General features: G+C 43.2%; 1 protein-coding gene across 2 annotated transcripts; it reads left to right on the forward strand.

The window, feature by feature from the left end:
• Window positions 1-2,511: 2,511 nt before the first annotated feature.
• Window positions 2,512-16,470, forward strand: LOC146169634 (uncharacterized). Of its 2 annotated transcripts, none has more exons than XM_083381530.1 (12): window positions 2,512-2,923; window positions 3,614-3,705; window positions 8,598-8,682; window positions 8,985-9,285; window positions 10,224-10,371; window positions 11,048-11,251; window positions 11,600-11,721; window positions 13,282-13,492; window positions 14,115-14,345; window positions 14,834-14,972; window positions 15,472-15,797; window positions 16,120-16,470. In XM_083381530.1, exons 1-12 carry the CDS (start codon window positions 2,827-2,829, stop codon window positions 16,198-16,200), a joined length of 2,037 nt encoding a protein of 678 aa, XP_083237656.1. In that variant the 5' UTR covers window positions 2,512-2,826; the 3' UTR covers window positions 16,201-16,470. The 2 variants fall into 2 exon arrangements, with proteins under 2 accessions (XP_083237656.1, XP_083237663.1); XM_083381537.1 differs by having other exon boundaries at window positions 11,051-11,251.
• Window positions 16,471-23,903: the final 7,433 nt, after the last annotated feature.

A 23,903-nucleotide genomic window follows, 5' to 3' on the forward strand; every position in this document is an offset into this window, starting at 1 on the left:
ATTGCACAAACAGTGCCACAAAGGCCCAGACTTGTTGTTATTACAGCGAATGAATTGTTTCCTGTGGCCAGCGCGCTACAATGCGGATTAAGAAGGCAGCGGAAAGAATATAAGCCGTCGCAAAAGGAACAGAGCTTACCAGTCTCAGTTCGGTTGTATTCAACTTGCAAAGTCAATTCCTTGTTTTTACAAACCCAAGGCGTTGTAACAAACAGTAAAACGGTAAATATTTAGTAACCTAGGTTATTTGGTCGCAAAACCCAGCTTTCGTGCTTGCAGCGTAGTGCATTGCCAGATCGGAATTCGCGAAATGTTAGATCAGCACAAAGATAGAACGGAACTAAAGAAGCGAAATCCAAACTTTGGACTTTTTATGCCACTCGTGCGCTTTCTTGTCGATCAATTCGGCAAATAAATCGTTAATTTAACTGCCACCGATCTCCAAGGGGGTCGCCTAGCTGGGTCGTTACCGCGAGCTTGCCCGAGATTTTAAATGACCTTAACTAGGGCAGCTCTCGAGATTTGAAGCTATTTGAACGTATAGTGGGGCAGGTTTTGCGGTCATACTGAACTGTTAAAAAGGCAGAATTCCGGGCAGAAATCTTGATTTTAAATCGTCGTTTTGTGGCAGAGACCTGGCAGCAGCTAATAAAAGAGTACAGTTGACAGGAATATTTTGCCAAGTATCTTAGATTGGTGTTTGACGGTAGTTCGATTGCGATAACAAACATAATTTCGTCGACGCCCGGTCGCACAAGTGCCCAGTTACAACGGTAAATCGAAGTTGCCCCCTTCAACGAGGGTGTGTTCTATGGCAGAGGGCTGGCGTTGCCAAGTATCTCAAGTGCAATGCCATCGGGGCTCGTTGAACCTAATAGCACCAGGCTCTGTTACCAGCGGATGCGATGCTCGGCTCAATTGAGGAAAGCTACACTCACACACTGAGGCACGTTACCTCGAATGGTTTAGCGCCGTAGTGGTCGTAATGAGTTTCGCGGCCGAATCCTAGTCGCCAAATCGCCGCGTTATTGCGCCAATTACCGGCGATTTAAGTTTGTGGAATAGCTTCGTGCACCGCCAAAGGTCGTTTGATATTTTTCGTGTTGCTAGATGAAGGCTCGTTAGCGACTGAAACGTCGTTGATATCCTGTATTTTTCTGATTAACCGCTACATCATCGTTACACCAGGTTATGACATGATTTTTGCAACAAAGTGTAAGATCAACAAAGTGTAAGATCCAAAGGATTTGTAATATTAACGCATAAATTGTCAATCTTAAGGTAAACAACTGTTTATGATTATAATATTATCGCCACCGTTTGTCTACATTTCAAGTGTGTATAAGACAAAAGAAAAGGCCAAAGCTATCTCGCCTATTGTCACTGGCCAAATTCGTTTTTGTGTCGATTCCCTGTAGGCCGAGGCTCAAATCTCATTGTCCTTTCGCCGTTCGCTGTTCGACTGTGTCTTGTTTTCGAAAAAGGAGAAAATGCAAGTGGGCCTCGCGGGGCTAGAGACGAAACTGTTGCAATGCATTCATGGCTGGTGCAGGCCTCCATTGTCACACCGCTCCACAAAGGGGGCGAATAATTGTCGAACCCCCTCGGGGCTTGAGCTTCCCGGGGTCGATCAAAATGCGCGCGTCTTTTGTCTTTTATGCGTCACAATGCAACAGTAGCAGGTTATTCGCGTTGCGGTCACCAGGTAATGCAAGGTGTGTATACGCGTTAGTTCCAGGTGAAAATAAGTATGCAGAAAATCGACTGTAGAATTAGTTAACGAGAGGCGTGAAATGTGGGTGGAGCGTGAAAAAAAGTATTCATCCAAATATCCAAATTCTGAAAAGGTTGCATCCAATAATATTTTTTTTAAAAGATTTGCTGTTTGAAAATGCCTTTTTTTTCGAAATCGTAGCTAAGAGATGGCACGTTTTTAGGCCGTGCACAAATTTCGAGTCACGAAATCGCCGATATGCAAAACGCGATCAAGCGTTTTCCATGAAAAATTGCAACGCAACGTGAACAGACCGAAGGCAACATCGTTTGGCTCCTTTTTTCTAGGCGAACCAAACGGCGGCCGCTGTCTGCTCATTCGGTTCGGCGGCGCGAAGAAGTATCAGGGTAGCTCAGTTGCTTAGCCGGGCGCTTCTTGTCAGTCGTGCCCTGTTTTTCGTCAGCAGCGTTGTGTGTCGACAGGTCTATATCGGAGGCTTATGACCGTTGCAGTTTTTACTGTTTATTTATGCCTCATCTGGTAGACGTTCAAGTTAGTAAGGAACCAGTCGACGTTGATAGGCGGCGTGTACGCTGCGATGAGCCTAGAAACGCGAAGACATTTAAACCGATTTCGCTAATAGTTTTTAACAGCAGTTCATTACAGAAAGGCCAGATCCGATAATTTTTGCATTAAGACAATCTTAGGCTGGGGTGGATAGTACTATTAGGTATGTTAGCTATGATACAAATGAACAGTTGCCGGTTATGATTTATTGCTGTGAGAATCACCGCCTTCGGTCAGGAAGCCTTTGCATGAGACGTAAGTGGGCCAAGCGAATCATATCCGCCACAAAAATACAGTCGCTTTGGCGGATTTAATACCTAGGGGACCGTTATACGTCTACAACTATACAGTTATCGTTGCCAAATTGTAAGGAGCTCGGTGGATAAAGAAAAAATAGGAGCTAACTCTTATTTTGTTGTGTTGCAGCAGCGAACTTGAGATTTTTGTGGAATATCAAGAACGCACAAAAAAAACGATTTAGACTGTTTATAAGTGCTACGAGCAATTATACCATCTTGCTTCGTATTTGTGCGAGCGTGAAAAGCATGATGCAAGGAATATCGCGAATCGCAGCCCACGAAATGTCGCACGACTACTTCATCGAGACTTACGGCAGCTGCTCTCCGTCACCAACCCACAAAGGTAAGTCAGAAATACCATTTTCAATGAATAGATATTGTAAATAGTCAGGTTTTTGGCGAACATAAATGTTATTTCCTTGTAGTATACAGGCAACATGTATTGAATGGATTCGTAATCTAAACCCAACACTTTAAAACAGCAATAATGAAAATAATACATTTAACAATAGAAGCGTTTTAAAAAAGTACTGTTTTGATGTGAATATTTAATTGTAATATTCTAAAACCGTAGCATAGCTCACCCATATGTTTCAGTCAATTTATCCTGATTGAAAAAATAAATCAGTTTTAAAATTACCCTGCGCTAATAATAAAACTGTGTCCCAAAGGGTTTCGGGGATTTATCATTTTATTGACACTCGTCCGCGTCTGGCGAATCGCAATAACCAAGCACGCCGTTTCGAGTTATTGCCTTTCGTCTGCGATTCGCATAATTGCGCCACAAAAGTTACCCCATAAAAGGTGTTATTTCCCCATTTCGCTTGCGCCAGAGGCCTGTGATCGATTGCATTTCCAGGCATAGCCTGTGCCACATCACGTATTCCCACCACGCGCATAGCCCTTGCCCCCTTACGCAGCAAACGGGCGGACGTCCAACTTTGTGCGAGCGGCTTGCCAATTAATTGCGTGCGCTTTTTGCTACTGGTTTGTAAATATTGGCCGCCCGCTTCATTAAGACTTTATTGTTTAGCGCCGGCGACGCTGATGCCGCTCGCCCCGGCCGCGGACTTATCGAACGAAGAGAGATTTTTGGACGACGAAAGAGCAAGCTCCGACGTGGAGGTATGTTTATGCTACGTTAATTTGTATTTTATTAAGAGGTGCTGGGCTGACCTTTAGCCGATGTTTATAGTAAGCGGTAAAATATGTGATATAGGAGGTTAAAAAAGGGATAACTATAAACAACGGCTAAAAGTTTAAAGTGACATCGGCTAAAAGTTCAAAGTGAAATTTACAAAAACATTTCTTCTCCTTGTTTTAGAAACGTATTGAAAAGTTGGTTAAGGCTGCAATGTAAACTGCTGCTTAGTTATGTAAAGGCTTAACGCTATTTTAAAATCGTGTTGCTATTTCAGTGCAACCGCGACGATTTTATCGCTGCCAGCGACGGATGTTTACAAGTTTACGCGTCTGAGGTTTAGGGAAAGCGATGGGTCCCGATTAAAACTCAGGCTGTGTGTTGGCGGATTTGGTCCGCATTCTTCGACCGCCGCTGGCCTTTGCTGCTGATAATAAAGGCCTTTCTTCGGCGTAACGCGGCAGTTCTCTTTTCCTGGAAAGCCGCTTAAAATCGGCCTTCTGGCGAGAGTTCAACGACACCGGATTTTCTCTGGCAACTTACCCGGTATTGCAAATCGCCGAGAGATTAGCAGGCCTCGCGGGAGTGTCGCGCATTAGCCTTGTAACATTCCTTAACCGCGGGTAACGTTAGCCAGATCACGCTAGCTTGTCGATGTGCTCGGCAGCTGTCAGCTGAACCTGTCGTTGTTGCAGCCCTGGCGCATGTGTTTTGCTGTTAGGGCGCTCGCCAAATAAGGGTCACCTCGTGTGACGTAGAAGCCCAGCGAAGGTGGCCTCTACTACGTCATCAGAGAGATGTAGACAGGCAGACTACACGACTGACAGTTGTACGAAGTAGGCTTCGGCAAATATTGGATTAGGCCCCGGAGATATGTTACAGCTCGTCTCCATATCCTGTCCGTTAGCGTAAACAAGCGAATTAACTCGCGGCGGTAATTGCGCTTTTAAATTGCCCTTCACCTCAAGCCGCGTCAGTCTTAGAGTTGTGGGTAAGCCGCCCAGTGTATTGGCAACGCGAGCAAAGAGCCGTAGAAACGGGTTTGACCGGGGATCGTTTACTTAGCGACCCATTACCGATTCTGCACGGCCCACTACCTGGAAAGAAAGGAACGTGAAATTGTGGCCAATTAGGAGGCCGCGTAAACAAAGCACAGGCAGTGGCAAACTTTGCGTTGGCTGATCAGCCTGTAACTACGATCGTGGGCTCAGTACAAACGTATTGGTTCGAAGAAAGCAAACAAGGAATACTAGCAGCAGCCTAAAAGCTTGGGCAGGTATAAAAGACAGGGCTTTATTGTTTGCAAACAGTTGTCCAGTACAAGTCAGTTCATGTCTTCGCTTATCAGCATAAGAAAACTGTTGATCGCTATGGTTTAATAACAACGGTATCGGTTGGAAAACTGTTGCTTTCTAAATGTTCACGATTCATAGCAGCAGCGCATATGCATCAGCGTTACGCAGCGGTATCGACAAGTGTTTGTTAACAAGGCGTCCAATGACATCCGCGCGGATTAGAACGGCGTCGCCTTAACCAAAACAAACCGCGCACTGGAAAAGCGATCGGTCACCGCGCGCTCCTATACGATAGCAAACGGTGAGATGCGATTTCGAAGGTGTATATTCTCGGAAGGCCGTCGTCGAGCTTACACGTAGTAGCAGGGGCAATCGAGGCGACGTGAAGTACGACTTGTGTGAACGGCCAATGTCCGCATTTTCGCTCTCGTTGACGTGTTTACGGTCTTGAATGTCACGTCGTATTGGTTGAAACCTCTCGAATCGCGCCCCACGCACCTGACTCTGTCCATTCACAGTTGTACGTAAACAGCCGGCGATCTTGGCCACGTATATGGGATCAGATTAACCGAGTGCAACACGGAAAAGTAAATCTCTTTAAAACCGTGACCCCCAGATCGCTGATTCCGCAGCCCAGCGCTCGAATGTCTCCACGAATGAGCCATTTATTCGAAATCTCTCGAGCCTTTAAAATATGACAGAACGCTTCCGTTTTAAGGCGAAATGGGCTGGGATGGCATGGGCTGGGAGGGCGACCTACCGACACAGACAACGTTAGAGTTACAGCTATGAAGGGGGATTGTAGGTTTTCCTACGTAACTTACTCATATTTTGCCAGGTTTTCTTTTTAGGTTTCCTTTTTTCTGAGCTTTATCTTATCCGTTAGCTAGTGTAAGGGGTCGCTCTAAATAGCTAAGCGTTTTAAGAGTCGTATTTTTTTCTAGTCGCGAAAATGTGATGAAAACAGAAGGGATGGGTCGTTTTTCAATGGCGGGGTTTCAAATTAGGACTGTTTTGAATAACAGCCTACCCTGTGTTGTGCCGTATGGTAAATATTTTCAATAGGTTGAATAGTTTACACGTAAATGCTCACGTAAACCCCGAAAGGTTCCTCGCGCTTAATCGTTTCAATTTCCCTTGGGTTTAATTTTAACCCGGGTCGTGATAAAGGACGTTAGTGTTTTTGAGCCACATCCTACAGCGGCGATGTCCTGTTTTGACCGACTCTAATTTTTCAAGCTTCAATGCTGGGTAATCCTGGAGTGCGAATTTCCCCGCGATGGGTTTTCACCCCTTGGTCAGTTTTTAGGTGACGCTGGTAAATAGCCTGGAGGCTCAAAATGGCGCAACGACAATTGCGAGTAGGGGTTAGGCACATGACAAATCTCGCGTGCGCTGGGGCGTGAAGTATGACTTCCCCTTTTGGCTTTTCCGATTTAAACAGTGGTTTAACAAGTCTATTGCGCTTTTGTGGATCGTTGCCAATCGAAGTCACAAATCACGAGTTTGGCGTCTGTGATACGAGTCTTCTCCCACCGACATGTCACGTCATGATTTCGCCTTAGCCGAGCAGTGACAGCTGTGCGATATTTCTAACGTCACGTTGTAGGTGGAATTGGAAAGTATGACGTCATTTTCCAAGAAACAATAAAAGTATTTAAATTTATTTGTTTGACACAGTTTTGAGAGCTATAAATAATACTGTGCAGCCAGTTTGCGATAATGTGGGTTTTTTCGTATTCATCAACGCATAAAGAACAAACAGGGTGTTTTATGCTTCACCAAAATGTTTCGTGTATTTCAAAGCCAAAGACACTCGCCCTTGACTGGTTACGCCTAACCAAAGCGTGTTCCAAGCTGACTGGATTGTTGGAGGCCGCGGTCGTTCTTGGGCCTACGCACCAGCAGCACCTGTCGCGCTGTACTTGTTCGACGGGTATTTTGTACAGCACACGTCGTTCGGTTAGTTAAATTGCGGCCGACGCGGTTACAGCGTTCTGTTCACGGCCAGCGCATTTATTGCCCCCCGAAAGCGTCGTAAAGGCGCCTTGATTCCGCCGCGCCTGACCGGCTTGTGATGCTTGGAGCTGCTGCCAGTTCACGCCTCCGACGCGGCGCATTTTAAGTTCATGCGAAGCTGTATACACGTCAATCGCCCGACTCTAGAAGGTTCAAGGCTGTTTGTAGCAGTAGAATGAAAAGTAGACGTGGAATGAAAGTAGAAGGCCTTTTTGACACCGTTTTGAGTTATTCTAATTCATCCTGGCGAGGTGTCCGTTTGTAAGTGGCGTGTCAATTGTAGTTATTAGATTAACACAAAGTCGCTTTTTAATATAACATTCAACAGAATTGAACAAACCGTGGTAACATACCACACCTAATGTTTCTTAAGATAGCATCGCCGCTTTTGGTCATACGCTTTCCTTTATAAACTGTCGTGTATTTGTGTGTATTCCGACACTATTACGTAACGAACTCGAACGCAATCACCTTCTTACGGTATAAAACCACCCACGTATATCATGAAGTAATCATTTAATTATGTTACTTTAAATGGAGCAAGGCGGTTGGCTTTCACTATTCGCTCTTGGGAGAAGCGCAAAGATAAACAACAGCTCGGCCTTTCGCGACGCGTTACTAAATCGAGCGACTCTGAGCTTACTGTTTGGTCGTCAAACTAATTTCGAGCCGGTCGTTTTTACAGCGGCGCCCCTTTAAAATCTGGGTCGGGTCGCCCTTGAGAGAAACAAGTACGATGCGAAAGAAACAAACAGCTGTATATTCACCGTAGAGTAAGGTTGCAATTTAGGCTGTGTACAGTTCAACGTCTTTGTAGTTCTAGTCTTGGTTGTTGGCCTATAGGCTTATAACGCCGTAGTCGCTGTTTCAGTTGTTTTGAAACGAGTTTAACATTTGGTAGAAAACAGTAGACAGTAGGGTCACCAACCATCCCCGAGTTCGTGGTAATTTGCCAAAACGACTGCAGGCTGTGGCGATCATTACGCCGATTGCATGTCACGATTAGTGTCTAACATTTCGCCCTTGCCAATTGGCAAACCCTGGTTGCATCCAAGTTGCCTAAGACAGTCAAAGTCCAAGCTATAGCGCGCAAAATTTTCTTTGCTTGGCGCCTACAATGAGCTTTCGGAATTAGCTGGGATTACAACTTGAAATTCTCCGTTTGTCTTGGCCACTTACGGTCCCCTACTTAGTAGCGCGGGTCAAAGTGTGAATGGGCGACGTGCTGGACGCGACCCTGGCCGAACCGCGCTTGTTTTCGTTACGCAAAGCGACAGGGGAAGCGAAATTGATGGCCCTGCGACCTGCAAGGCAATGGCCGCTTAGGAGACGTTTGCAAAAGGCCCAATCAGTGCGTCGTGATTCATCGTTGCCGCAAAGGGCAGATTAATAGCCCGTATCGCCAGTTATTGCCTTTGCTCGCTTGTTTACGGCCTCTGACGAGTTCGCTAGTGCATATAGCTATCAGGTGCAGCGGCAATTAATTGGCAGCAATGCAGATTTGATTTGTGGAGTATTGGACCTGCTCGATGGACGCTAATGCCTTTTGTCTTTTTGTGCAGAAAGTAACCAGTAGGAGAAATAGATACAGCAAGAAGATGAAGCATCACGCCACCAGGGAACCACTAAGAGCCACCAGACCACACGGTAAGTGGCAGAGCGTCGTTTTGCGACTATAAAATTGATATTAACCCGGGGTAAATCGGCGATCTCCGCTCGTTACAACACATGATTAAACTTGATAGCCTAATATTGGACACGTGCGTGAACTATATATGATAAAACGCTTGCGGCTTGGAGATTTGCCGAAAGTGAAATAAGTTCTTACTCATTGATGACGATGCGCGGTAATTCGCAATAACCTAACAGCCTCAATCAATACGCCATTTACAAGATATCGTAAACGTATTTCCTCCACCCTAACCACTTTTACCTTCCTCCACTTGCAGGCTCCCAGTACCTAAGCATGAGCCAGGAGGACATTCTCTCCAGCGTCGAGGCGAGTCCCGGACCTACCTCATCCGCATCCTCATCATCTTCTACGTCATCAAGGAGGACCACCAAGTTCCAGAATATCGCCAACCGACTGGCGCGTCGCAGCTTCCGAGTCGTCCCGAAAAAGAAGACAGTTGAAGGACCGTCCCACTCCGAACCCCTCAGCACGCGACCCCCCACTCCCAACCGCCTGGGGGCGTTTCTATTCAAACGCAGCAAGAGCGTGTCCCGTCAGCCACCTGCCGAATGCACTAGGTAAGCTTACCGGGTTAAAGGTCGTTTTTCTTATAAATAAATGTAACTGTTGGGTACTAGTTACTATAAGGAGATACAAGTTTCATGGTCGTGCGGTTTTTGCGAGCCAACTTTTTAATGTTTGAAATGTCTTTCAACAGAGCCAGTTAATTTAGAATTAACGTTTGACAAATAAAACCCTCATTTAGGATTTAAAAGATATACAGCTATCATCATAGCCTTGTATCGGTCAACATTTTAGGAGGGGAATAACGCATGGTCTGCCTTATGGCTCTAATAATGAGCGTGTTTCAAATCCTACGCATCGCCCGTATATATGCTACGACTGCTACGTGCTGTACGCTGCATGCAAATGGCGGCATGACGAAGACATTTGTGCAGCTATTGGAGAGTTTCTGGAAACTCGGAATTAGCTTTAATTATGCAATTGACTCAAGCACGCGCGGTAAAATCCCAAATCGTGGTGACCGCGCTCGCTAATGGCTTTGAGTATCCGCTTTTTCTACCAATAAATCGCCAAAACAACAGTCGATTAGGAGCACAGCTGCTGTGCCGTCGGCAAACCAAGATTTTCGCGTATGGTCATAATTGCAACTTCGCAGCCTAATGGCTAAGGCTAAACTTGAGCGCCTTAATTGCCAACGTCGATCGTGAGAGCAGGCGAAATTACGTGACGTATGTTGGGAAACCACAAGGTAGCCTGGGCCTATGTTATACATGATTGCACCTGCGTTAAGGGCCATTAAACTGACGCTGTAGGTGCCTTCCTCCGTTGGGTTTGTTCGGGTTTGTAAGCAACACACGCTAGATCCATTCCAGGGGTGAATGATACGTAGCATACAAGCTACCATATTTACTTTCATTGAAATTGCAACGCTGGTTATCCGCAAGCTTCAGTGTATTGTCAACCGTTCTAACAGGGAAGCTTTATTTTTCAGCTTCCGAATACTTTCCGACGACGAACAGCTTTCTTCCGTCCGCCCCGTCGCCTCAACCCCGTCCAGACCCCAGTCACGTGCCGACCGCAGGTCAAGGGTCACGCGCAGCATGAGCATGTCGCCGTCGACGTCACTCCTCGTCAAGCCGGTAAGGGTGGGGTGACTTTCTCGTGTCTGCCTGTAGTTTGTGACAGATCGAAATACTTCGATTATAGTTACGTTAGCAGTTTGCCTCGGACGCTTAATTTAAAGTACAATAAAACTGCCTCGAAGTTCAAACACGAGACAAAAACGGGGTAATTTCGCCGCAGCAGTGACAACGCAGTAGTGATTTCGCTAATGTCCATCGTGACGTGATATAACAAAAATTCAAATTTTTAAGGCGAAAAGCTAATATCGCAATTAAATTAATTCAGTTGACCTTAAGGAAATCGTTTTGATATGGCCTTTATACTCCAGTAAAACAGTTTACTATACGATTTTAAAAGCGCCAGGAATCATTGATTTCAAAGAAACTTCTATGTATTTTGCACCCTGGGTGCGTTTACCATGTCCGTAGTGTACGTGCCGTTTTCGCGTTGAGACTTTTAGGCTTAAGTGAACAAAATCGAATTTTGATCCTAACCTACGGGTCAGAGAGTAAAGCTAAAAGTGTTAACTCGCCAGGATCGATCGTATTTGGCCACAAGCGACGCTTTATTTTACGCGCTAACCGTGTGCGAAGTGCGCGTTTCGGTGGACGAGATAGACCATAGTTTTCGACGGGCACAATGGCCCAGTCTACATTCAAAGTCGCCCAACTGAAACGGCGTTCCTCTTCGCAGAAGAATTTACAGCCGTCCAAGCGTCACAGCGCCTACGCGCCCAACGACTGGGAGACACTGTCTGACGGCAAACAGCAGCAGAAGGACACAATTTGCGACGGGGCCGAGATGGTCCAGGGCCAGGGTGGCAAGGAGGACATCTTGCAACAGATCCTGGAACAAAAACAGCAGATCTTGGACGAGCAGCGGCGCTTTCGCGACGAGGTGACTGTTTGACTTTGCCCGTCCTTGTACAAACACGCTAAAGTTCGCGCCGCAGAGGCATTTTCTAGCTGGTGTTTATCCACAACTTGTAGATCGCAGTGACGCGGCATAACCGGGATGCCGGAGGGTTACGGCCGTTTCCGGGCCTCTAAAAGGCCTTAGCCCTTCACGGTGTCTTTTCCTATGTTTACTTTCGCCAAGGCATGTTTGGAAAATCGCGAATTTTATAACGGCGTGGCATTTGTCCGAGCAAACAAGTTGCCTTTACGAATCCATTTGTTGGCCTTGTTTTCTCCCGAGCATTTTGTGGTTTGCCATGTTTTTGTATTAACCCTGGAGCTTTCGCAGGTCAACCCGTCTCGGGTCCGACAAGGCGACTCGGGCAGCGAACTCGATGTGACAAGAAAATACGAGTCGATACGCCAGAACGAGGAAACGCGAGTCGTGGCAATCGTCGCCCTTCTCAACAGGTAAAAACATAACGGATATATATTTACCAACGTTTTGTCAATCGCCGGCTCCTTTATTTTTTTTCGGTGGTACAAACGTATTTTTACCAAGTACAGCAACATGGCAATGTGACCATCCTGCTCATTTGAAATCTAGATACTTGACATTTTATTCCGATAAGTATATACCAAATGATGTAATATGTAGATGAAAATGAAAATGTTAAAATATAATTTTTTCATGTTAAAATTTGCTTTAGCCCTAAGAAGTTTAGCTACCATCGGTTGTCAACCTACTATTTGTTTTTGATAAATTCACCTTTCAAATACATTCACTTTTTTGTGAAAAAGAGTAGTATATATTTGACCATCTCCCAACTAGAACACTTATTTTGTGTAATTTGTACATTTCCGACATTCCTAATGGATAACAGGCGCCTACTTTGTACATCATCCATGTCAATGGTTGCTTTTTGCAGATAAAATTGCCCTGAAAGCCTACTATAAGCCTTTTCGTGGTTTCGCCTTTTATGCACCGCATGCGGATCGTATCGATAAACATCGAAATCGGTCTGAAAGAGTTTTCGTGAAGCCGACGCGATTCGGCACGCAATCTCAAATCTTTGCCAAACATCGGCGCGCTGGTAAAATGGAAGTGATCACTGGTAATCTGTTCGCGCGATGTTTGCCGATAGCAAACGCAAAGCGAACTCGTTATGTGTGGTGCGGGCAAGTGCTAACTGGACCGTCCAGCGTAATCTCCGGGATGCTGGTTTCGAGCTTTAGTGCTCGCCTTACCAGCATTATACGGCATACTTTGTTCCGTCGTAAAATTGCCGCTGCGTTTTTTACCGGATTCTGTTGAACTAGTTTTTCTGTTTTGGCCAGTGAATGACGACGATTGTAAATGCCGGCAATCAGGGTTTCATCAAAACCTGGTGGTTCATTTTTTAATCTTCTGATTATGCCGTTTTTGCTTGGTAATGTAAATAATCCCGCCGTTAAAAAAGGATTTGATGCGTACGCGAAGTATTTCTGTAAACTGGCCATATATTTGCTCGAGTAATTTTTTTGTCCAAGAGTACTGGCACCACCTTTCGCAAACACCATTTCGACCCATTGTTGACAGAATCTGTAGTCGTATAGTTCTCGACCCATCGAAACGTTTTTTATATCGTAAACAACCGGAAAACCGAAAAACGTGCCCATCAACCCGCAATTAGTTTATCCGCGGCTAGGCTGGCCAGCTTCCGGACATGAAATGCTCGTTTTGCCCTTAAAAGGCGCCCGTCTAATTGCACTCAACGACAATATCTGCATACAGTTGGTTTACAACGCATAAAAAGCCTTATATTTTCAGGCTTTGTCACTCAAGTTTCATGAAGTTTTTTTAGACTCCAAAACGTCATTCAAACTGTGTTACGTTTAATGTATTCTGAAGTATATAAATCGTAGTGTGGAGGCTTCAAATTAAATTCAGGATTTATTCCGAATATTCACCTTTCAAATTGAGATTTTCTGCTTTAGTTTAACGTACATTTTTTCATCCCGTATCCAAACTCCAACATCCCTTATTCACAGACGTAAAAACTCTCTTCGAATCAAATGCGACCGTTTCGAGAAGGAACTACAGGCCAGCAGCCCCACGGGAACTACAGACAACAACAGCAGCAAAGAAGTGTCCAACACCGCCGCCGACAGGCTCCGGTTCGTTAAGGAGCGGGCCCGTGCCTTTCGGCGAAAATTAACGGTCGTCGAACAATGCATCGACGAACAAAAGGACAAAATGCAGGTGAGAACCAAAGTCGTAATTGCGACCTCGTCCGCTACGGCGTCAAAGCATCCGCCTTGCTGCCCATCACCACCGTTTGGTCTTCGCGTTAAGCCGCAAATTCGAGGTTGCGGGCTGCCGCTTTATACTCGTGGCCGAGAGTGAGCGCTTAACCTTTTGTGCGAAAGTTCACCGCTCGATTGAGCCTTAAAGCTACCGGCGAATCATCTCGAATAAAACGAGCTCAGGTCGCTGAGATAGGCTTATTTTTTCAGCCACTTGGCGAAACAAAATACCAGCTAATCGCTCGGATATGCGATTGAGTGTGAATAGAAAAGCAAGCTATTTTCGTATTTTAAGAAATTGTTAATTTAAAACTTTATTACCCCAAGCACACAAATTGTTGTTGAAGTGATTTATAGGTCAAATAACTCACTTAAAATCGTTCACCCGAATGTTAATCGTGTTAAACTTAAAGTTGGCCTTGACCACACATTTCAAGGTAAATTACCATTTTTGCCTTGACGACACATTTCAAGGTAAATTACGATATTTTGTAGGTTATATTTTTTTAAAGTTTAATCCAAGAGACTCGCCCTTTTACAACTGGCAACTAACGCCAATATTCTATTCGACTTTTCAGCTCTCCGCCGCCAAGCTTGAACTCAAGTGCTGCGTCGAGCTTTTCCAGATGGGCCTAGCCAACGACGAGGCCGTCCTGGCCAAACGGGGTGCCCTAGCCCGGCGCCACACTGGGCCGGCCAAGACCAGCTCGCGGCCCACCCTGAAGGCTGCCTCCTCCTGTGACACACTGGGCTCCGTGGACGACACTTCGGTGTTTGAGGATTCGACTCCCGTCTCTGACTTCTCCCTGGTGAGTGACTATATGATGACTGTGGTTTGTTCAGTTGTGAATCACGCCATGTTGTAACGCCGTTTAAGGCATTTTTTCTGAATTGGGAGAGACACTCGTTTACCGCAGACCACTATAGTAGGTGAGGTCATAAACGATTAGCGCGTATAGCTTTTAAAATGCCCATGTTGGGATATACGTTTAGTACTGTATAAGTAGTTGCTATCGGGCATCGTAATATTTTGTTGGTGTTTTCGTCGACATATTGATCTAATTGACGCACTGTCTTCGCCAAGGCTATATTTGTTGGAAATTTTAAAAAGGTGCGTTGAGCTATATTGAGAAATGGAATTTTGTTTGTCAAATCACTTTAAGGGCGTCAAGATAAAAAAAAAACATGACGTCCATGCTTTAACATCTTCCAATACATCAAGCCGCTAATTGAGTTTCCCGACGCAATGGTAGCATATTGCGACGCGAAATCTAACATGACTTTCTCACTATTGCAGAGCTTCGAACGGTCGTCTCCAGCCCAGCACCTTACCTCGCGCACCTCGAGCGCCACCCAGGGACAGGTCAGCCCGCTCAGCCTCAAATCGAACCTGACGCTGAACGACTCGTGCGACAAGGGAGCCATGCGCCGCTCAGGTTGGTCGGCGTTCTCAAGTGTTTAAACTTTGTTACAAGTGACTTATTAAAGAGAAGCTGGATTTAAAAAATATAGAGTGTAAAGCGAAATAGTTTACTGTTTCGGCCGGTCGTTGTCTGATTAGTGTCGTTCCTCTTTTTATATTGGAAAGTTATGACCTGCCATCAGTTCAATAAATTTTGATGGGAATAGGGTTTTGCATTAATATTGGTTTATTAATAAATGTAATGTTACCGAATATTTTCGTAAATTAGGTAAACAAACCGGTAAAATCTTCATTTTTTATCATGACAACCGAAAAATAACTCCTCACTTGGCAGCAGTGCTAAACTCCGTATCTAATTTTTTACCTTGAGTTTAAAGTTTCAAGATTCAATTTATTTTTGTGCATCTTTGTAAATATTGAACAAAAAAAGCATAAAGACTTACACATGGACAACAAAAGGACCTTATAGTCGAGCAGCCTTATACTCAAACTATCCACTTTTACACCGACAGGGAGATGCCGCTCCATTGATTACGCGATCACGTCGGACTGCGACAGTGGCTTCGACAACGGCGATACCCTGAGTCGTAGCGACATCAGCCTGGACGGGACCCTGTCCAAGTCCACCGGCTCCATCGTGTCCTCCTGCTCCCAGTCCGGTTGCCAGGCAACCACCACCTGCAGCATCACTAGCAGCAGCAACAGCGCTTCACCACTGGCCAAGCACAACGACGTCTTCTACTCGCCCAGGCAGGCCGCCAAAACCCTGGACACGATCCCGGACAGCTGCTTCGAAAGCCACGATGACGTCGACCGACGTGTCCTCGCTCAAATCGAGGTGAATATAACATATAGTTGAACTTGCTATTTTATTAATTTGTATATTCTTTCGTACAAGAGTCAATTTATATGTATTATGAAATTTTGGCTGGTAAAAACGCGTACCAACTGTGGTAAAATTGTTAGTTTATTGTTCAATCATGAATAAAATCGGCTTAAAACTGATTGAACTATGGTATAATACCAGCTGGCAAATAAAAGAAAATGAAATGTGAAAACGTTTAAAACAATCAAATAAATTGATGAAAGCCTTTAGTCAAATGACAGCAGAATGTATTCGTTTTTTACACCATTCTTAATTTATGCATTCTTATGTGCAGGACTTTGAACACTTCGCCGAAAAGAGAATTCGCTGCCTCTCCAACAAAGGAAGGATCGTTCCGCTCAAGGGCGGCTCTTAGTCTTTATGCATTTGTTAGTTTTGTTTTTGTTCTTTCTTCGTTCGTCTTCCCTGCTGATTTTTCCACGTCTGCCAGTCTCTTCCAGTTCAAACGCAGTGTAAACAATCGAAATTACACATCCGCCGGCCATGCTTGCCAGACCCTATTTCTTTAGACGTCCTCATTTTTCTCTTTCGTTTTTTTTGTGCCAAAAGCCATCACAAGTGCCTCGCGACCGCCCCCTGTCGACCGAATGCAGTATTCCGAACAAATAAATTATTCTTACCGTGACTCGTGTGTCTGAGTGAAAGCAGATATGTACCAGTTGAAAAATTGTTTTGATGATAAGGTTTATAATAGATGTTTTGGGAATAGGGTTCCACTAAAAAGGATATAGGTCTAGTCGGTTTATGTCGTCGACTTAATGACAATGTGAAAACAATTTAAATAACCAGAATAATAAAATAACGTTCTTATATCTTGTTTGACTAAACGCAAAAATACAAACTATTGTATGCTTGACAGAAATATATTTTCGTGGTTTTGTACTTCCAAAGTCGACACTTGATAACAAAGTGAGTACAACAACGTTCTGCTTTTGCAAAGTCACGCAGTTTTGTTCCGTTGGGAGTGTGGTAGCATAATAGTTCGCGCCAAGATGCAGCAATGGGATCCTCAGGTCCTATTATTTCTCTGCATCAATTTAGATTAATTTGGCCCCGAAATACCATTAATTAAAGCAAATGGCCCAATGACACTTTTTCGCCCTGTTGCTACAATGCCTTCATGCGATATGCCTTAATAATTGCTTATGTATCACAAAACATTTGTCAAAATAAATGCCGGCATACCTGATGGGCAAGTCAAATGTCAGCCGAACGACACACATCTACTTACATAACTTCGCGTTTACTTTGTATGATTCGAGGGGCTCCTCAAGTGATGTGTCGAGCTAAATTTGCCCACAAAGTGTGCGCAAAAGTGCTCGCGACTTTGTCTAGGTCGTGTCATGCATTCTGCGCTCGTCACGCGTTTTTTACCTTATGTCATGAGCTTTACGGGCCCGTGTTCACCCCAACTTTCAATCGGCTAATCTCAAGCGAGTTTACAGGTGCTGTTAAGTTCCAGCAAGCAGTTTCTGATTTGCCAGGGCTTCTTAAGCAAATGAGGTGTTATTAACTTAATTTTTGATCGATTAGTTTATAGCGATACCGATTTTTCCTACAAAACCACAGCTTCGCGAAACAGGGGCAGACATTTTGAGTTTCTAAAGCTATTTTGAACTAAATGTGTTGACAAGGATAGCCTGCTATATGGTTTCGGTCAATTTTTTGCAATTATTTGAATTCCCTTTTTTGCGGCAGACATTTGTTGTAGTGTAGAAAAATGGAAGAATTTAAGATTTAATTTGGGCCGATGTTGATTACAAAAACGTATTTAGGACCTCTTGGTGCAAAGAAATGAGGTTTGCAAGTTACTAAACGTATCATTATCTTCAAAAAGCTAGCGCAAAAGGTTTTTGGTTGTTTCTTTAGATGACAGGATAACTGATCGAAAAGGCTATAAAGCAAGGGAATGTCAAGCGTGCTTGGTGTCATTTCATTATCTTGCTCAGTCTAATTTCGCTTTAAAAAGTGGCCGCATACCATTCTCCATAATATTGTCTCAGAAAACCTTCGTTATGTTAAAAACGGAAGCAGGGTACAAAAACGGATTTTATCTGCTTTACTGCTAGCCACATTAACAAGCTTTTAAAGATGTATTTAAAAAGTGAGCAACAGCGGCGCGTCACACGCACGTAATCCGCATTTACATGAAATCGTCACAACCGCTTGAAATCTCGTTTCGCCCGCCATTCGGTGTAACGCTATTATATACCGGGCGTCGACCGGTCATTGTTTGCACAATCGATTTGCCGGCCTTCCCGTACACATTCGCTCGCGCCAAGTTATGTTTGGCGGTTATGTGCGTGTTGAACCCTCGAAAAGTTGTCGGTCGGTTTACGTGTGGACTCTATACCGGCCGGATGTTGCCTTAAACTATTTTTGTGTTTTTTACACGCTGTGGTCTTGCTGACTGATGAAGGTGCGAAGGTCTTACGGATCGTGTTACAAAATGATCATGGCATATACTGGGCTCTCTACTTTCGGTTGTAGGTTGGCGGAGCTTATTATTAAACTGTGGGTGGCCGTAGAAAACTGTTTGCAATTTTAATTTGCCAGGAGAATTGTTTAAGAAGTTCTTTGTTTTATGCACGTCATACAACGAATGATTTATTGTGATAATGATATTTATTTTATTCTTTCAGTAACTGTCCGAATCCAAGACTCCAAAATCTAGCAAAAATGTTGGCCAATACTTTTTGTAAGAGTTTGTGAAGCAACACTGGTAGAGTCCCTATCCCGCTCATCTGGCAAACCTGGTCTTATTGCTTGAACCTCTATGTATACTTCATCATGCCGCAAACAGTATATTGCAGGGACTTTACGTCGCGTCGAGCGGATTAGAGGCAAATTATACGGATCGAAATCCGCTTATTAGTGGCGAAAGCATGGATTCAAAACCCTATTATGCGATGTGTACGAACGGGCGGTCTTCTTTGATTAGTCGAACCCCGCCTCTCTCTCGTTACGATTGCGTTTTTTCTGTAGTTTGTTTAAGCCGGCGTAAGAGAAGGTCTTACATTGCTCGTACGTTTTAAGCGCGTTCAAGTTGTGTTTGCAGTCTTTAGGTTGAAGTCTGGTTTATAATGTAAGATACATGTTCAGCTTCGTAATTTCAAGAATTTTTATGAGTTTGGCCTATAGCTGAAAATGTACAGTTTTCGATGATTCACGACAGATAAGATGTAATGATATGAAAAGAGACTTTAAGTTAGAAGTTAATTTGGGCTTCCGTGACCTCGCGATTTTGAGCAGACGTCATCTAATTTGTCTAACGTACCTCTAAAATTTTGAAGCGCTTATGAAACCTGACAAAGAAAGAACGGTGTAGATTAAACTTTCGCAAGTTCGATAAAGATACGTTCTATTTCTAGAAGTAAATAAATGAATAACCATGATTTTGGAAGTCGTTTTTGGAAGTAAAAATAGTGCTATATTAAATGATGGCACAACATGCGCTTTTCACATCAAAATTCTTTAGGCTTTTATTTTGACACGTATCTATCGAGAATCAAACCACAAAGTCAAAATTGGATATTTGCCTATTAGAGTGTAAGAAACTTATGTGCTTGAACAGAATACTTTTATCCAGGATTTCGAAGAGATTTGTTGGGATTAGGAATAGGTTAGGTTGCTGTCATGACCTTTTTTAATGTGCACCTAAATTTGCGACAGGGCCTATAAAGTGCGATCGAGGTGTTAAAATCCGGAAAAATAAAAGCGAAAGTGATTTCTCTTGGAAAATTAAATAATAAATTCAGAGGCTTGTACAAAATTTAATGGTTATTTTTAGAACCTCGCATAAATACTGTGCTTATTGATTCAATATTTACCGTAAAATTGTTTTCGATGTTCCACTCGCTAAATTATTTAAATTAGAGCGTTTAGTGTCATTTTGGTGGTATTCAGAAATACCATTCGATTTGATGCGAAGGTGGTATAGCTTGGTATAGCTTTTGTGTATTGAATTTGTTCAAGTATTTCTTCACATGATCTATGTCAGAAATTTTATAATGGCTTAAACGTAAAATATAGTTGTCTGTGATATAATTTTAGAAGGCGGCAAAATTTTAAGAGAAAGTCCAGTAAATTTTACGACAAGAAAGCAATAAACATTAGTTTAAGTTGCATTTTGTGTAGGCTATCCATACCTTAATGTGAAAAAAAAATTTTTTCTGGGTATAAGTTGAACGTGTTTTACTGTCCGTTTTGTGAAGTGTCCCTCTGGACTATTTTTTTTTGTGGAAGCTTTTAGTAAAAGCTCACAAGACAATTGCACATAGCTACGTTATATAAAAATGTAGAAATTCAGGGACCTACCCCTTTGGTAAACCTGGTCAAGAAACTTAATTGGCTCACAAACTTGTCAAATGTTTTTTTTGGGGGAAAAGGGATTTGCAATTTTTGTTATATCCTGAAGTGCGTCTTGATAAAAAATTAAATCTAAAATGTCTTGGTGTAACATAAATATAAAGATTAAATCGTTTACGCAGTAACGCAGTTACTACTAAATACTGCATTATATTGTATGCAATCATGCAACCCCAACAAAAAAATGATCAAAGGATAACATGACCAATTGACCATATGTTGTACAGGCTCGCAAACTAAACATAACAGCCAATAAAAATTTGACAATATCATTGCACTGATGAAAATTTCCCGTATTGGTTATCGAAACAACGGTACATTTAATAAAAAATATTGCCGGAAGGACAATCTTACAATTGATACACTGCCTGGAAGCAACAGTATAAAATCCATTAAGTCGACGTATACTGCGCATATGTTGCTTTGGTGGCGGAAGTACACTTAAAGGTCCTGTGCGTGCGCCACCTGTTTTACTTCACAAGTTTAGACCGACCGGCGCTGATCATCAGTGAACGAAGCGACGGCAAATACAAATTGTCTGTCGGCCGACACTTTCGCCGCGACGTATATCGGCTCCAGACCGATGATTCTCGTCGGCGGCGTGGATATAACGCGGCGGGATGCCTTTAAATCAGAGGCGCGCGGCTGTGTTTGCCTTGGCGCTTGGCTGGAAGGAAAAGTCTCCCGCTAACAGGACCCGCCGCATACCCGCGTCAGTTTAAATAGGGAGGGAAGGATGCTAGTTTGCTTGTCAAACTTACAAGACTCAGCGCCAGTCTAACACCAGGCTTGGTTGCCTTACGAGGCACTGTCGATTTACAACTTAGATTTCTCACATTTGGCATGTAAGCACAGGGCAGAGAGATAAATCTTCTATGTTGCGGATTGACAAAACAATTTAAGGCAGATTAATAGAACAATTTAAGTAGTGGAGTTTATACAAAAACACAGTTCGAAGTGTGTTAATCAAATGAGCAGGTTTAACTAGAGTTAGGGCAAAGCGTTGTCGGTTAAAAATGTACAATGGTTAGAAGACCCTCTCTGTCAGTTGCAGTCCGTGGATTTAACGCCAAATCTGGGCGCCAAACTTTGTGATTTGCTTCTGTGAATCACTAAACACACTTTGCGTTTTGGGGGTTTAGATTGGGTGAGTCATTAAGCTTCCCGCTACACGTGGGGCGGGGATATAGCAGACGAAGTGTATATATAAAATAATTTGGTTTGTTGTCATTAGGTCAACAAATGTCAGGAAGCCTGTGCGGTTCATAGTCTCACGAATTTAACACAGCCAGTTAAGATTGTGATACTCTAGGCCAATTGAAGGAATATTGTAAAACAAACGTTAAGGACTTTGCTATATTTGGAAGACAATGCTTAATGTGTGTTCAGTCCTAGGTGAATAAATTATCGTGCAGTTAGCACTCACTCCTGCGTATTTGTCCTGTCTTATTTCAACTACATTTAAACTTGCAAGATAAGGCGACGCTGGCAGCTGAGACAAAGCCAGTTTACGATCATAACCAGCGTATTGTTTACTATATGAAAACACAGGGCTTGCCACAACCAGCCCTCCTGAACAAATCTCCATTGCGAAAGATGAATGGTCGTATATGTGTGCTTAATAAGCTCTTTGGGACGCACGGTATTATAGAGCTTTGCGCAACTGTGTTCAAATATCAAAGCCAAAATCTAGGCCTATTCGTAATCATTGGTTTGGCTTACTGCGTGAAGCAACTTGCTGTATGTTTTTTGGGGTAAGTCGCGCCTTGTTTCACGAATTGTAGATTCGCTCTTGAAATATACGCCGCACAGGTCATAGATTCGCCGAAGATATATATATGTTTTTAACGTGTATGGCTTACTAGCAAACGAGAAAGCTGTTTTCCTTCGTGTTTACTGAAGGATTCAGTCCAACAATTGTCTTCCCTATCCTGAATGGGCCGTTGTCTATTTTTGAGGAGTATTAGTCTTGAGATCACAATGCGGGTACACTGCGAGCCCTGTAAGGGAAAGATTGGTATCGCAGATGTTAAGGTACACAATTGGACCGGTAACTACTACCTATATGCGCAAAAGAGATTACCTTATCCACAGTAGGCCTTACCGTAAGGATTGAAATTGCGTGCCTTTAACTTTGGGTATGTGTCATAAGCTGGTTTGCAATTTGATGCCAAACCATGATGTAGAATTAGGGACTAATAAAGGTCATTGTACAAGTACTGTTTAGTCTAGATGAATATCTCAAAATAATACTCATGCTGTTCCCTAGTTATAGGAATATTTTTCCTGGCTATGAATCGCCTAAAATCTGTATTGCTGATTGACATGTAATATTAACAAGCCATACTTTAATCTTTTAGTGTGTTTTCTGCAGTAGAACCGAATTGACGCTTATAAAGCAATTCTTTCGAAGCCAAAAGCTATACCTCTGGCATGGTTCGAATAATTATACCGTACTGATGTTCAGAGTTAGATACGTTAAAACTCTGCAACCGACTTTGTTTGTATTGCACGATAACTATAGATTTTATATAAAAACTCTTGTGTTGGACAAGCATTAAACTTAAGTTAATCAGATAAATAATACGCATATTAAAATTGTCCCCTCCCTCTCGCCTGAATTAACCGAGTAACGCCCCTGCTCAGGTACCAGCTTTACCCAACCATATTACGAGGTTGACTTGGCATTTTTAATCTTCGGTCACGCGTTCTAATTGTTACAGGCTACGACGCAATACGCTTTATTAATCGCCTATGGTAAGATATCGTGAAGCCATTTATGGCTGTGAGCGTAAACGGCTTCTTCCGCTCTCGAATCGTAAAGTTAATCACGCGTTAACTAGGTGCACATCGTTAAGACTTTGGCGCTAAACAAGTACGCTTTACATGACCAGTTTAAAACGTCTCGATCTTTTATGGGTGTATATTTGGTGCTTTGCGAAATTGGCGCAAAATTTAAGCAGCATGGAAAATGTGTAGTCAATCATGTTAAACTGACTTATGGTGTGAAAAACTACATAAATCGCTGTTAAAACCGGAGCTTGGCGTTTGTCGCGCTGCTAAGTAACCGTCTGCCTATAAGCGGGCAATAAAGTAGGGTCGGAAAACGAGGTCCTTCGTTTGATCACGTCACGCTAACAGGCTATAAAGACGTCGTCGGATTCTTGCGCATCACTAGTTTGACTTTCTCTGACGAAATGTGACGTGCACAACATTTTGCGCTCGTGATGGCGACCTGTTTGAGGAAATGAATCTGTTGTTTGCCGTAGTGTCCGCATTGGAGATTTGGTTTCGCGAATCGCAGCTTTTCCACGTAATTGCAAGAGATTTTATCGAGGGATTTCGACTGAATACGTGAGACAGAACGATTGCATCTTGCGCCGTTAGCAGATTTTATTGATATACACGTCCTAATATTATGATGTAAAATTATTTGTACTTATGGGAGCAGTGTAGCCAGTGAATGCATTCTTTACATCGTATGGTCAAGTTAGAGTTGTAATATTCACTATGTTACATACCGTAGCGGTGTATAAACAAAATTATATCTAATAGATGGTTAGCTATAATGTAACTACCAATAATGTAATTATAATATTTTTATAGATTTTTATAGTAATTAAATGACGTTCTCCAACTGTGTTTCAGTTATCGAGACAGCAAACAATTTTTGTTTTCTTGTAGGAAGTT

Source organism: Ascidiella aspersa, chromosome 1 (assembly GCF_963924565.1).
Source record: "Ascidiella aspersa chromosome 1, kaAscAspe10.2, whole genome shotgun sequence".
In the NCBI taxonomy this organism is placed as follows: Eukaryota; Metazoa; Chordata; class Ascidiacea; order Phlebobranchia; family Ascidiidae; genus Ascidiella; species Ascidiella aspersa.